The sequence below is a fragment of the Diabrotica virgifera genome, chromosome 6 (genome assembly GCF_917563875.1).
Source record: "Diabrotica virgifera virgifera chromosome 6, PGI_DIABVI_V3a".
NCBI classification, from domain to species: Eukaryota; Metazoa; Arthropoda; class Insecta; order Coleoptera; family Chrysomelidae; genus Diabrotica; species Diabrotica virgifera.
In genome coordinates, this window is record NC_065448.1 from 222897476 (window position 1) to 222914027 (window position 16552).

The following is a 16552-nucleotide window of genomic DNA, read 5'->3' on the forward strand; positions in this document are numbered from 1 at the left end:
AGCGCCTTTTCGTGCTTTTCTTATAAAGTTGCATCAGATGTCCGAGACAACATCGTCGAGATAACGAAAGGTTGCCCGGAGCGACGATACGTGTGTAATTATTTCGTTATGTCATTGTTTCAGAATTAATTAAAACTGAAGAAGTGTTGCATTTTTCAGAGAAATTCGAGAATACTTACTGTAATATATTTCTATTTTTACTTGGATCAGGGACGCAACGTTTTGGGCGGCCGCTAGGACACACTTAATAAAATTAATCAATTATATTATATACCTATACTAGGACTTCCACAGTTTTCACTGTATTCCTTCACTCAACCGTTCTCTCCAGTCTCCAGTTCTTTCTGTTTTGCCAGTTCTGTTTCTGCAGATTTCTTATTTTCATTGCCTCGTCCACTTTATGTCTGAGAGATCTTCGAGATCTGCCTCTCGTCTGTCTTCCTGTCAGGCTCCACTCTGTTATTCTATTTATCCAACTTTCTATTTCTCCATTTTGGTCTGCTCTTCTGACATGTCCGTACCAGGTTAATCTCTTCTGTTCGATGTAGTCTATTATATCTGAGTTCATTCCCATTCTTTTCTTAATCTCTCTGTTATTTATTCTATCTCTTCTTGTTACTCTGCAACTTCTCCTTAGGAATACCATCTCTGTTGCTCTTATTTTGCTTTTGGTTTTCTTATTTATTGTCCAATTTTCACACCCATAAGTGAGGATAGTTCTTGTCACGGTGTTTTTATTATTTTGTTTTTATACTGTTCTTATCCCACAGTACCGGGTCCAATTTTCGTATGCAGTTTCTTTTTTTTTTCTTTTCTTTTTTGGCTTGGACTACGGTCATTCAGCCAGTCTCAATCAAAAGTAAATGTATTAAAGATATTGCCAATTAGTGAAACTTGGTTATTATAATATTATTACAATTTTTTACTTCTTATTTACCTACTCATTACAGCTAATGTACATACTATGTTAATAAATATAAATATATTATATTACTTAATGTTTATCAAGAACACATAGTGTATACATTTTACAAATAAAAATATTAATCTTAATATTAAAATAAATCATTCTTTTTTGTATTTTATTTTAGTTTTTTTTGTTTTGTTTTTTGTTTTGTTTTTTTTTTGTCACCCCCGCGGAGGTTTAAATCCTCTTAGTGATTTTTTCTTTAATATTTTTTTTAATTATTAATTTTTTTTTATTTACTTTTTTTTTGTTTCATGTTTTTATTTTTTTTTTAATTTTTTTTTCTTTTTATTTTTTTTTATATTTTTTTAAACATATTTTTCAAATACTTATAACTAATTACAATAATATTTTACTATCCGACAAGAAAGATACCAAACAGTCAAAAATTTTCTTTTTATTCAGTGACAGAATAAAGAGAATATTTACAGGGAGTGGGATGTTCTGGTCTATAATTCTTTTAATTAGGTGATTGGTTAGGTGTTTATGCTTTTTGCATTCAAAAAATATGTGGTTCAAGTCACTTTTAACCTCACATTCTTGACAAATATTCGAATCTAATATGTTTATTTTAAATAAATGTGCAGGATAACATGCATGTCCAAATCTAATTCTACTGATGGTGGATATGTATTTGCGAGGGAGGGTGAAATTCTTATACCAAGGTTTTTCTGGAATAATCGGTTGTATCAAACTGTATTGTATTGTTGAAATGTTACAGTACCTTTCCCAGTGTGTTTTCCAGCTCTTCATCTGTTCAGTTCTTAAACAAGCAAAAGCATCTAGAATGCAGGGCTGATATTTGGTTACTGTTCCATGGATGAGGGAATTTTTAGCTAATTGGTCTACATGCTCATTATGTGTAAGTCCTGAATGTGCTTTGATCCACATAAGTTTTATTTTTGGGGTGTGTTTATTAATTTCAAATAAGATTTTTTTTATTAAAAAAATGTATGGATTAGAAGTACTACAAGGTAGGTGAGTTGTTTGAATAGTAGTAAGCACAGATAATGAATCAGATAAAATTACTGCGGAATTATAGGATGCCAACTTGAAATAAATTAAAGCCTCATATACCGCCGCAGCCTCGGCAGTAAAAATGGAGAAATTTGAGGGCAGTTTAAACATTTTTTCTATAAATTTATCTGGAATATAAAAGGCACAACCAGTACCATTTGAACTTTTGGATGCATCTGTATAAATACAAACAGATTTTGACCAATTTGTAAGGTAGTTGTTTAAAACAATACTGTTTAATAAAGAGTGCTCATGATAACTGGGTTGTATAATATCTACTTGATTTAGTAACTCAAAGAAATCTTCGAAATCTACCACTTTATTTGCAACTGCAAGTTCAGTATTATTATCCGCAGTGTTTCGAAATGCGTCACATAACGGTGGCGAGTTTTTGTGAGACCAATATTTATTTGTTAAATCAAAATAATTTAAAGTAGGTACTAATTTCTTTATATAAACAAGTGTTGTAACATCGGATCTTAAGAAGAAATTTTTGACTGAGATATTCCCTTCTGAATTTAGTCGGCGGTTCCATTGTTTCAACATAGAGTGGTTCAATAGGGGTAGATCTCATAGCACCTATGCAACAGCGCAATACTGTGTTCAGAAAAACATCTATGCGACCTAAAATATTTTTACTAGCCGATCCATACAGTACTGAGCCATAATCTATAATAGATCTGATATATGAACGATAAAACAAAAGACATGTTTCAACATCTGCACCCCACCAAGTTTTTGCAATTATTTAAGAAAATTTAGTGCTTTACTGCATCTATCAAGCATAAAATCAACGTGCAGTTTCCAGGTCAATTTGATATCCAGAATCATACCCAGATATTTTACTGATTTACAAACAGGAAAGTAATCATCATTTAATTGTATTTGTTCTCTTTGAGGTACATTGTGTCTAGTGAATATACAAATGTTAGACTTGTTGTTTGCTAACTCAAAACCATTTTTTTTAAACCACTCACGGCAATGTTCATGGATATTTTCCAATGTGTTTAAGCCATCATTATATTTTTTAGATTCAGTATAAATACAAAAGTCATCAGCATATTGTATTATCCCAGGTAGAGATGCATCAAGTCAAACTAGTTTGATTTTACTCAACAAACTTGACTTGACTTGAAAATCAAACTTTTTGTATAAGAAAGTTTGACTTGACTTGATTTCGATATCTTTAGGTTTGACTTGAATTCAAACATATTCAAACAGTTTGAAAAGTTTGAATATTACGCAACGTGTTTGTGTGTATTTTCAATTTTAAATTAGACCGCCTACGCCTTTATTTGTTCAGTGGCGGATCAACGAGGGGAGAGGGAGGGGTAGGGGAAATTCTCCCCTCTCCCAACAAGGTCAAAAAAATTTTTTTTGACAAATTTCAATAAACATAAAAATGTATTGGCTGATACGATATTTAAACCGCACACAGACAAATAAAACCCAATAAATGCGCCAGTTAGGATAATTATTAAGAAAGCTTATTGCATATTTATACATTAATTTTTTTAAAATTTAAACCAAACATTTGTAGCCTGTATCCGAAAAAAATCTTAATTGTAGATATAAAACCATATAGACCTGGATCCCGCGTACCAAAAAAAAGTTGATTAACAGCAAGCTGAAAATTTGTTAATAGCTTAACGGTGTTTAGTCAGACAAACTTTGATGTACGGGAACACTGGAACAGAAGAAGTTTTAATTGTGGAAAACTTTAAAAATTTGGAACGTCAGACTACGTACACGTTCCATGTATTTTGTCGGACAGAACTTTCAATTAATTTGTTACCATTTAATTAAACTCTCATGCAAAAATCAGACTGGTGTTTATCACCAACTGGGCATTTTAATGAGTGGAACACAAAGAACATGTCAAATGACAGGAATCATGTTGGTTAGTAATAGCAGTCTGATTTTTGCATGAGAGTTTAATGAAAGGGTAACAAATCAATTGGATGTTCTGACCGACAAAATACATGGGACGTTTTCGTAATCTGACGTTCCAAATTTTTAAACTGTTCCCAATTAAAACTTCCCCTGTTCCAGTGTTCCCGTACATCAAAGTTTGTCCGACTAGACACCGTTAAGCTATTAACAAATTTTCAGCTTGCTATTAATCAACATTTTTTTGGTACGCGGGATCCAGGTCTAATAACCCTATGGTTAGTTTTGAATTTTAAAGAAATACCAACGAATATACAGTAATACTAACTTTTGTATTGAGGTACATATTTTCGAGTAAACTAGCACCTTGGTACCACATGTTTTTTTGAACTGGCCCTAAGATAAATAAATGCCTTTTTTAATAAAAGAAAGTCATAAAATTCCAAATCATCTTATTTTGAGCTGTCCATTGAAAAACCAAATAGTCTTATTTTATTGTAACCCTTAAGGGCATAGGCGTAACATGTCGCTTATCAAAATGTTCAATGTGTTTTAAATGTATTAATTTTTTTCAAATCCTGAGAAAACTAATAAGAATTTAAAAAAAATTTAAACGCAGCATGAAAGATTACATTACCTGAGGGACGAACATCCCTGAAAACTTCTATAATGTTTATATAACTAAGTTACGGGGGTGAACATAAAAAGGAAAATTTAGTGTTATTATTAATTGCAAATATTTCATTCAAAAGAAACTTTTTATTTATTCTAAGAGACTTTCGGCCCTCGGTAATAACGCAATCTTTCATTCTGCGTTTAAATTTTTCAAAAATACTTATTAGTTTTCTCAGGATTCGAAAAAAATAAATATCTACATTTAATAGTTTTAAATTAAAACACATTGAAAATTTTTACTTTTATGTGGCACTCATTGTATTATTAATTTTCTTATCTTAATTGGCAACTAACATGTCTATCTCGACAAAAAAGTATATGTACTAAATAAATTATTTTTCAACTCTTTCAAACTAGTTTGACAAACAGTTTGAATTTTCAAACCTGTACGATTGACCAGTTTTAATTGACTTGAAATATTTGTCAGAAGGATTGACTTGAGTTTGACTTGAAATTAAGTCAAACTCAAGTCAAGTTCAAACATTCAAGCCAAACTTGTGCAACTCTAATCCCAGGCAACCAAGTGACGTCAATAACGTCGAGGAAACGTCAGCTTTTGGTTGAAGATAAACACGTGTTTGAACATTACGTCGTATAAACGTCTTTCGTAGGTGATTTTAAATACGTAAGATTAATGACATTAATATACGTTTAAAAACACGTTTTCATTTCAGACAGCCCAAGTCTGACGTCACAAAAATGGGAGAAGTTTAACGAGTTAATGCTTATAATATTCCCTGATAATGTTGTATTTGACTCCAAACAATTTGGTTTATAAGCTTAAATTGTCATAAGAAATTTTTCATTTATTGTTTACGTGCTTTGTGTGGTAAAGTAAGACTTTTCATTTAGATATTTAGTTGAAGAAACATGTTAATTACGAGAATTTTATTCGTTTTTCTCAAGTGAGTTAGTTTAATGCAATAGTTCTTCTTGAAAACGGTTTGAGGTTATGTGTTTTGTTTTGTTTTGGTGATTATTTTCTGTTAATGAACTAATTATGCGTTATCGAGTTTAATTAAATTAATTCGTTAATAAACTATTTATTAGTTTATATGTTGTTTCAGTTTTGACACAGAAGTATACCTATATAAAAAGTGAAAATTCTATAATGTTGCATCAAGGATATTGTAATTCTATGCATTTGGTTTGACTTTTAGCCTATAAGCTAAATTTAAAACTGTTAAATGAAAAATTGCAATACCAACAGTGCCCATACGAAGAATTATTATTGTGTATATTTAAAACCATAAAATGAAAAATAATCTAAAAAAAACGTTTACTAATCTACGTTTTTTATATCACGTATTTAAAACGTGATAAAAATGACGTCAGTTATGGTAGGACATATTCACGTGACTTTCGACGTCGAAAAAACGTGACAAACTGACGTGGTTTGGTGATAATTATGACGTCTTTTCAACGTTTTGTAAACGTTATTTGGTTGCCTGGGATATTAAACGAAATATTGTCGATACTAATATTATGAAAATCAGCTGTGTAAAGATTAAATAGAAAAGGACTTAAAACTGACCCCTGTGGGAGACCTGAGCTATTAAAACGTGGTCCAATGCAGTCTCTTGTTTGTCCTAGCCTTTCTTCTATATCTTCTTCAGTTGTTCCGTTGCTTGATATTATGAAACCTAAATACTTTTACTTGTCTGTTCCTTTGATTTGTTTACCTTCGTCTATTGCCAGCTGTTTTATTTCTGTATTCTCCGTTGTTAGTTATTCAATTTTCTTTAGGTTTATCTCAATTCCATTCTTTTTTATATTCCTGTTCCAGTTTTCTCATCATAAAACCGAGGTCATCTTCGTCTTGTGCGATCACTATTTGGTCGTCAGCAAAACTTAGGGTATATAGCTATTCATTTCTTACTGGTATACATACCCATTCCTTCACACTTTCTTTTCCATAGTGTCAGGTCTTCCGATGTCTTGCATTGCTTGCCATAGCTTGGTTTTAGTTATGAGTCATAGGCATTCTTCTATAAGATCTACAAAAGCCAGATGGACGGATCTATTTTTGGCCATTCTTTTTCTATTAGTTGTTCGACAGCATGCTTCCCCCTGCTGTGAACCCTGCCTGGTGTTCTCCCATTTTCTCCTTTACCTATATGTACTTATTTCTAATTTTTCTTTTATGGTCTTTCCATACAGCCTGCCCATAGACGATAATGTTGATTCCTTGATAGTTTTAGCTGTTTTTTCTTTTTTCTTTCTTATATATTGATGTCATTTATGCTATTTTTATCAATTCATTTGGTAAGCTAACGGGGCCTTCTGCTTTTTTGTTCTTTAGAGTTTTAATCATTCTTTTTAAGGCTTAGCTAGGCTTAAATCGATTTCATCATGTGTATAGATTTCTGTTCCGTCTATTTCTGTTTTTTGTTTAAGCCTCTGAAGTTATACCTTACAGTGAGGACGTTCGAGTTGGAATAAATTCATTTTCTCGAGAATGGGCGACTCTGGAGATAAATTACAAATCAGGTCGATTTTTATTTTTAAATTATAATCTTTTGGCATATATATCATACTAGTGACGTCATCCATCTGGGCGTGATGACGAAATCGATGATATTTTTAAATAAGAATAGGGGATATGTGATAGCTCATTTGAAAGGTTATTAAATTCTCTATTCAATAATATAAACATCAACAATATTATTTATACAGGGTGTCCAAAATTTTTTTTTAATTAAATTAACTGAGACAAAAAGAAGAATGTATATAATTTATTTAATTCGAAATACATTTTACTGTTGTCCGAAACCAGAAAAAAATATTTATTTAATAAATAAATATTGTTTTTCGCTTAAATTCAATATTAAAGCTGCCACCCACCTGCCTCTTAGCAGTTTGAACATTTAATTTATAATTTATTAAGCGAAAGGGGTCGTGTGATAGCTCATTTGAAAGGTTATTTAATTCGAATATTCGAAATACATTTTACTGCTGTCAGAAAACAGACAAAATGTTAATTTGAAAAATAAGCATTGCTTTTCGCTTAAATTAAATGTTCAAACTGAAAAGGGCCAGGTGGGTGGCAGATTTAATATTGAATTTAAGCGAAAAGCAATATTTATTTATCAAATAAACATTTTTTCCTGTTTTCGGACAACATTAAAATGTATTTCGAATTAAATAAATTATATACATTCTTCTTTTTGTCTCAATTAATTTACTTCAAAATTTTTTTGGCCACTCTGTATAAATAATTATGTTAATGTTTATATTATTGAATAGAGAATTGAATAACCTTTCAAATGAGCTATCACACGACCCCTATTATTTAAAAAAAATCATCGATTGCGCCATCACGCCCAGATGGAAGACGTCACTATGATATATATGTCAAAAAATTATAATTTAAGAATAAAAACCGACCTGATTTGTAATTTATCTCCAGAGTCGCCCATTCTCGAGAAAATGAATTTATTCCAACTAAAACGTCTTCCGTGTACCTATAACTCCAGAGGCTTATATCTTAAAACCATGATTTTTTGGAGCTATGCGCCCATTGAGTCTTTTGTTCTACAATCAAGGACTACCAGAACCCAAAGTTTCAGAGCATTTGACAGAGAGCCATTTCCCATAAGGTTTCTGCTGGGTTCTTTGTTAAATTTCACGTTAAGTAACCTGCAAAAAAATCATAACGGTAGGTCGTGAAAACTAAAAATTTTACATTGGAAAAGTAGCGGAAAATAAGGAAAATTTAATATTCAGACACACGAACCCGCCTCAACTCTTTTTCCTTTTCTTCTTGATTATCTCATATGTTCTTAAGTACACAAAATGGCATTTAATAAAAACAGGCATTCTTCTTCTGGTGCTTATCCGTTACGAATGTTAGTAATCATTCTGGCAATGATAATCTTATTAGCTGCTGCCTTGAAAAATCCTTGTAGTGGATCTCGCTGAGAACAAAGATATTGTTCTTCTTCCGACGCCTCTTTTAATATTCACCTTTCCGCATTTTAACGGGTTATATTTTGTTTCATTTCTTGTGATGTGGTCGAAATATTCTAATTTTCTTCTTTTTACCGTGCAAATTATTTCCTTCTCTTTGTTAAGTTTTTGGAGTATTTTGACATTTCATATTTTGTCCATCCATGATATCTTAAGAATTCTTCTATAAGTCTCTTCGTTGTTGCTACCGTTAGAGTCCAAATCTCTACTCCATATAGTAAGATAACATCTGAAGAGTCTGAGTTTCAGTTCTAAATTCAAATTGTGTGATTTGAACAGCTTGGAGATTTGGATGAACGCTGCCCTTGCTTTGTCTATTCTAGCTTTTATTTCTTGGGGGTGGTCCCACTGCTCATTTAGGTACGTGTATTTTGGCACACGTTCTACTACTTTTTAGTTGATGGTAAACTGTACCCTCTCAATTCTTTCTTTGCTGATTATCATTAATTCATTTTTAGAAGTGTTAATTTTTAGTCCATATTTGCTAGTAACCTCTGCTACTTGTTCATTAAAAGTTGTAACCCTTGTGCAGTGTCGGCAAAGGTAACGGCATATCTAAAACTGTTTAATAGTTCGCCGTTTAACAGGATTTCTGCTTCCCTGTGTTCTAGGGCTTGTTGGAAAATTGCGTCTGAATATAAATTAAATTAAAGCAAGAACACATAAATAAGCTACAGTCATTTGAAATGTGGTGTTACAGAAGAATGCTTAGAATAGCATGGACACAGAGGAAAACGAACACGGAAGTACTGCGAGAAATGGGTAAAGAATGCGAAATAATAAACACAATAAAAATAAGAAAGTTACAATATCTGGGACACGTAATGAGGGGACCGCGATATGAAATGCTAAGACTGATAATACAGGGAAAGATAAGAGGCGGAAGGAGTATAGGAAGAAGGAGAGTGTCATGGTTAAAGAATTTAAGGGACTGGTTTAGATGCAGTTCTATAGAACTCTTTAGAGCAGCGGTGGATAGAGTAAAGATAGTGATGATGATATCCAACCTCCGATTAGGAGACGGCACTTGAAGAAGAAGATAAATTAAATATAAGGGGTGACATTATACATCCTTGTCGGACTCCTCGAAATATTTTTATGTCATCTGTTACTTCATTATTGATTTTAACGGAAGCTCACTGATTCCAATGTAAGGTTATGATTATACATAAACCTTTACCGTCAACTCCCGCATCTTGTAAACGCCTTTTGGTAATCGATGAAACAAGCGTATACACTACAGTTCATGTCCCGACAACGCTGGAAGAGAACTTGTATGCTGAACAGGGCTACTTTTGTTCCTAAACCTTTCATAAAACCAAATTGCGTTGGGGATCTTTGTTCTCCGCAGATTCTTTAAAGCCTTCGATGTAATACTTTTAAAAGTAATTTCAACAAGTGGCTCATAAAGCAAAGCTGATTGTTCGGTAGTCACTACACCTTTTGGCACCTTGCTTTTTTGGTAGAACTATAAATTCTGATCGCAGCCATTCTCTAAGTATTTTGCCACTGTTATACATATATCTCATTGAATATTCTACTTATTTCTTTTTTGAATTCCTCATCTAACACTTTAAAAAACAGGCATAAGGGATAAAATTGTGGTTGAACTTTGTATTGAAATTAGATGATCTATTTGTTAATAATTTAGAATAATCATTATATCATGCACTAAGTAGTATGGCCCAAATAACACTTAAATTTAATATGTATGTCCAAAATATCGTATAATCTTGTAACTTCCACCCGTTTAATTGTACTCCCTTTTAACAAACAGCAAATTGGAAGGAATTACCAGTTTGAACTTGCCTCTATTCGTTTATACGATTGTGAGTATTGTCTCGAGCTAGGGCCACGCATTTTTTTGCAAATGAACCAGCTTTCTGCTATTAATCCTCTTAATTGAATTGACAAACGTGCATTTTTACAAAAAATTTTGTGATTAAAACGTTTAATCAGACAAATAGAAACAAGTCACCGGATAAAAAATGACAACGAGAATTTTTATTTTTGGAAACGCGCATATACGAGGTCAATATGAAAATAAAAGTGCTGGATCTTGTACTATCAAAATAAGTTTAGTATAGGTAAAGTATATATATAGACTTTGATATACATATAAACTGTGGTATATATACAAGAATAAAAAAACGCTAAACGCCGTAAAAATGAGTGGCGCATACAATATTCCAGCTACAAAAGGGCTGATATGAATATTACGTGGTGCAGTAATGTATTTTCATTTTGAGGGAAAATATTTTTTTTTTATTCGCTAAGTGCTACAATCCGGTCTTTGACAAATGAGTAACTTTTTATCTATCCTATCTTACTGACTACTTAATATCTAAGAGTCACCCTTTGATGCCTTCTTAGTTGTCTTTATTATTACTGGGGCACTTTTTGCTTGCGCACTATCACACAAAGCGCTGCTTTTCACTTTATCACGCACTGCACCAAAACGTTGCTTGCACACTAGTCGCGCAATGCTCCGCTATTAGCTTTGTCGCACTACACCAACTCGTGAGGTTTGGTCCTCTTCAGTCTTCTTTTCTGGTTTGAGTTGTCCAGGAGCTGGATGGCCTCAATATTTTCGTGGATAAGAAGTCTTTTTTTATGACTTTCTGCGTGTTTTCTGATTTCTTTGTCGACGGGCTCCATTCGTAAATCCTTGTGGAGGTCGTCATTACGGATGTACCAGGGTGCATTAACTATGCCCCTTAATACTTTATTTTGAAAAGTCTGTATTATTTTCAAGTTTGTCTTTTTTGTACATCCCATAGTTAGATACCATACGTCCATACTGGTTTTATAACTTGTTTATAGATTAGCATCTTGTTATACGCTGACAACCCTGAGTATCTTCCCAGTAGCCAGTACAATTTTTTATATTTGATATTTCATTCTTCTTTCTTTTTCTTTACATGTGCTTTCCAGCGAAGCTTCGTGTCTAGGGTTAAGCCCAGGTATTTGGCTGTGTTGGCATAATGAATTAATTCCATTAATTTTTATTGGTGCGTAGAGAATTTTTTATTAGTGAAATCAACATGTACTGATTTGATTTCATTCAATGTAATTTTCCACGTCTTAGTCCATTTTTGGAATTTGCTCATCGCATTTTGCAGTTTATTGGCTGTTTCTACGTTATCTTTACCTACTGCTAATATTGCGGTGTCGTCGGCAAAGGTAGCTAAACAGTAGTTATCGAATTCTGGTAGATCACATGTATAAAGGAGATATAGGACCGGGCCCAATACGCTACCCTGGGGGACTCCGGCTTTTATTTCTTTAAGTTCAGAATAAGCATCATCTTGCTTGATTCTGAAATATCTACCAGTTAAGTACGATTTAATTATGTCTGTGTATGATTTTGGAAGAGTAGCCTCTAATTTATGAAATAGTCCTTCATGCCAAACTCTGTCAAATGCCTGGGCAACATCTAAGAATAAAGCTGAACAGACTTTTCTTTCCTCTAGTGCATTTTCTATAATATCGGTGACTCTGTGGAGTTGGTCTATAGTTGAGTGTTTCTGCCTAAAGCCAAACTGGTGATTTGGAATTAATTTTTTGTTTACTATAATTGGTTGCAATCTTCTGAGGAGAAGCTTTTCAAATAATTTAGACATTGTGGGTAGCAGTGATCTTGGTCTATAGGAGGTTATATGTGGTGGTTTGCCTGGTTTTGGTATCATTACTATTTCCGCCACTTTCCACAATGAAGGAACATATTTTAATCTAATCGCAGCATTAATTAAATAGGTCAACTTGACAATTGCTTTTCTTGGGAGCTGTTTTAATATTTGTCCTGTTATTAAATCAAAGCCAGGAGCTTTTCTCGGGTTTAAATTATACTTGATTTCTTTTATTACTTCTTCTGCAGTTACTGGCATTATGTTTTCTTCTTCTTGCAAATGGTTGCTCTGTAATGCTTCTTCTTGTTGTTGTTGATGTGGTTGAAATATTTTTTCTAGATATGTAGCAAAGCATTCTGCTTTTTGTTCGCTGATTCTAGCCCAAGTGCCGTCTTCTTTTTTTATGGGTGGTATTTGCATTATTGGTCTTTTTAATCCTTTGCCTTCCATAGTGAGTATTCTGTGGAAGGCAACCAAAGGATTAAAAAGACCAATAATGCAAATACCACCCATAAAAAAAGAAGACGGCACTTGGGCTAGAAGCAGCGAACAAAAAGCAGAATGCTTTGCTACATATCTAGAGAAAATGAAATTATAGTTTTATTTTGAAAATGTTTCCAGATCTAATATTTGCTTTTGAAGTAAAACGCGCCACAAAATAGTAACGTTGATACAGTTTGCATTTTGAAGCTCTTTGGTGGCGCGTTATACTTCAAATGTAGCAACGATTATGAAAAAAACTTTCAAAATAAAACTATAATTTTATTTTCCATCAAAATGGAAATACATTTTTGCGCCACGTAATATTCATATCAGCTCTTTTGTAGATGGAATATTGTGTGCGCCACTAATTTTTACGGCGTTTAGCGGTTTTTTATTCTTGTAAAAACCGTTTAGCGGTTTTTTATTCTTGGTTTTCAAAATTTTTATAAATTAAATGTATGAACTTGAATGTAATGTTTCTCGATTACACGTTAAGCGGTATAAATAGTCGCCTTTGTCACATTGTCGTCTAAATGATCTAGCGGTTACGACACTATATTTGTGATATGGCAATCCTAGTTCATGTCCCAGCCATCCCAATACTTTCTTTTTTCAATATAATTCTTTGTGTGCATCGAATATACAATATATTTTTTTCTATTCGGAATAGATTGAGAAAAAATATTGTGATGGCTGACAAATGAACTCGGATTCCCGATCAAATTTAGCGTCGTAACCACCACAACTAAAACATTTCGGCGATAATGGTTAAATGGAGTATAATAAAAATAATAAATAATGGTTTTGCTTGTTTTCGATTCAGAGGGTTGCACCCCCGCTGGACAGGCTGTTTTTACCATTTCAGGCGTCCTCAACAGCGTTCGTTACAGTGCACTCCTCTGAACCGAAAAACAGCTGGACCATCATTTAAAGGGAATCTGAAAGATAATTCAAATTCCCCATTAGGACGCAAAACAGCGACATCTCATAACAAATTGAAGAGTCTCAGATGCAGAATCCACCAATTTAATAAAAATTAAAATGGTAAATAGTAATTTAAACCTGAGACTTTTGAAAGTTCTTTCTGGTACATCCTTAATCTGCGACTTTTTCAATTAATAAGACCGCAGACGACGAATATAGAAAACGAAAAGGAAACGATCACATTCCGCTTTCATTCGTCTAGGAAAAAAGACAGAAGAGGAACTTTCAGTACTCAAATCCGAGTAAAGATAGAAAAATAAAAATAATAAATGATGGTTTTGCTTGTTTTCGATTCAGAGGGTTGCACCCCCACTGGACAGGCTGTTTGTACCATTTCAGGCGTCCTCAGCAGCGTTCGTTACAGAGACAAAAAAGTCGCAGATTAAGGATGTACCAGAAAGAACTTTCAAAAGTCTCAGGTTTAAATTACTATTAACCATTTTAATTTTTATTAAATTGGTGGATTCTGCATCTGAGACTCTTCAATTTATTATGAGATGTCGCTGTTTTGCGTCCTAATGGGGAATTTGAATTATCTTTCAGATTCCCTTTAAATGATGGTCCAGCTGTTTTTCGGTTCAGAGGAGTGCACTGTAACGAACGCTGCTGAGGACGCCTGAAATAGTAGAAACAGCCTGTCCAGCGGGGGTGCAACCCTCTGAATCGAAAACAAGCAAAACCATTATTTATTATTTTTATTTTTCTATCTTTACTCGGATTTGAGTACTGAAAGTTCCTCTTCTGTCTTTTTTCCTAGACGAATGAAAGCGGAATGTGATCGTTTCCTTTTCGTTTTCTATATTCGTCGTCTGCGGTCTTATTAATTGAAAAAGTCGCAGATTAAGGATGTACCAGAAAGAACTTTCAAAAGTCTCAGGTTTAAATTACTATTTACCATTTTAATTTTTATTAAATTGGTGGATTCTGCATCTGAGACTCTTCAATTTTAAATGGAGTATATTTTAGATCTTAATAACTTCTATATGGCTTAACCGATTTTGACCACTAAACATAAGTTCAAAAGGTATTCACAAGTAGTGTCTGATGCATCTAACTTCAAATATGATAACTAAAGCTATTACAGGATTTAGTGAGCTTGAAAAACCGTTTTCCCCATAGCACTGCTGCAACTAATCTTGAAGGGAAAAGTTGAAGGAAACCGGGGACCAGAAAGCGAAGGATTTCCTGGCCGAAAAATCTATGTACGTGATTCAACACAACAACCACAAATCTTTTCAAAGCAGCAGTGTGTAAATTACAGGTTGCCATGATGGTCGTCGACATCCGAAACGGATAGGCACTACAAGGAGAAGAATAATAGAATAATATACATCGGAATAAAGGTCAACAATATCGATGCCAACAGTACAATCAGACTATATCCAGATATACACACCAACTCAAGGCTGCACCGGATCAGATCTGCTCTGGCCCACCTGGACGAGGCTTAATCGCATACGTACGGGACATGGTAAATGTGCTGATTCGCTGTTCAAATGGGGCCGTGCAGAAAGTCCACAGTGGGATTGCGGATCACATAGACAGACCAAACCATTGTGTTTCAGACTGCTCAAATCGTGCCTACCGTGGAAACCTCAAGGACTTTGTGGAATGTTCCCAGAAGCAATTTAATGGGTGTGAAAATTTAACATTTTCATTTTATTTTAGTATTTGCATATACAATATGTATATCTATCGTACTGCAAAGTCCATATGCTAAATAAATCAATAAAATTACAATTTGTGTAAAAATAGTTTGTAAAAATAGTTGTAGTAAAAATATCTTTTAATGACTCACCAATCACAACTACTACTGGACACCTTCATTGTCATTTCCCTACACCTCTATTGCACCCACAAACACTGATTCATACCATTCGCAGCACTAACTATATCACTATCTAGCCAAAACAATAATTTAAAGGCTACTTGCAGACCAATATTGATAATGAACAATTAAAAATGATAGGAGCAACAGCACCAACATAGCTAAATGCAAGATTAAAGTTCGATATTAATGTTTTGTTTACCTCCTATCGCTCGGTTCAAATCGTCTAATAAAAAATTACTTTTTCTTATTTCTAGAATATTATACGGACCGTTTAGAGTTTGATAGTTTCAATATTAATTAGTTTTTTTTTGATAATTTGTTATTGAGTTTAAAGCAAAATATTGTTTGTAACATCAATGCACGATTGATTATGACATAACTGACATTTTATATAATTTTAATTGAAAATTACCAGAGAACGGCAGTTCTCGCCAGTGGCGCACATATACACCCCCCTACACGTGACACTATATACAGGGTGTCCCAGACTAATTTAGCCACGCTATATCTCTTAAACGAATAGAGATTTTCGAATGGGATAAAAAGGGGTCTATTCTACTTGTAATACACTTTAATATGACGTAGAAAAAATCATCCCTTAAATATTCATTCCTTAGTTACAACCCTTAACTTTAATTTTTTGAATAGCACCCTATATATTTTTTTATAGTTTTGGATGTGGTCTTCTATCGTCTATTCAACACATTTTTTGAACATAAAATCGGTTCGTAAATAACCAAGAAAATATCAGTTTAGTTTTGTTAATTATGTGTCCCAGACTAATTTATCCAGGCTATATTTCTTAAACGAATAGAGATTTTCGAATGGGACAAAAATCTATTACATACATAATTGTAATACACTTTAATATGGCGTAGATAAAAAATTATCCTCTAAATATTCATCCCTTAGTTACAACCCCTAACTTTATTTTTTTTAAATAGCACCCTGTAAGTTAGGGATGAATTTTTTCTACGCCATATGAAAGTGCATTACAAATGGAATAGATCAGTTTTTGTCCCATTCGAAAATCTCTATTCGTTTAAGAAATATAGCCTGGATAAATTAGTCTGGGACACACAATTAACAAAAATAAACTGATAGTTT

At 33.2% G+C, this 16552-nt stretch overlaps 1 protein-coding gene across 1 annotated transcript in view; it reads right to left on the reverse strand.

The window, feature by feature from the left end:
* Positions 1 to 15578, reverse strand: part of LOC126886734 (protein cycle) — a 118684-nt gene extending 103106 nt beyond the window's left edge. The window contains exon 1 of the mRNA XM_050653750.1: positions 15413 to 15578. Coding sequence (XP_050509707.1) covers positions 15413 to 15447 — 35 coding nt within the window. The 5' untranslated portion in view covers positions 15448 to 15578. The remainder of the gene's footprint in view (positions 1 to 15412) is intronic.
* Positions 15579 to 16552: the final 974 nt, after the last annotated feature.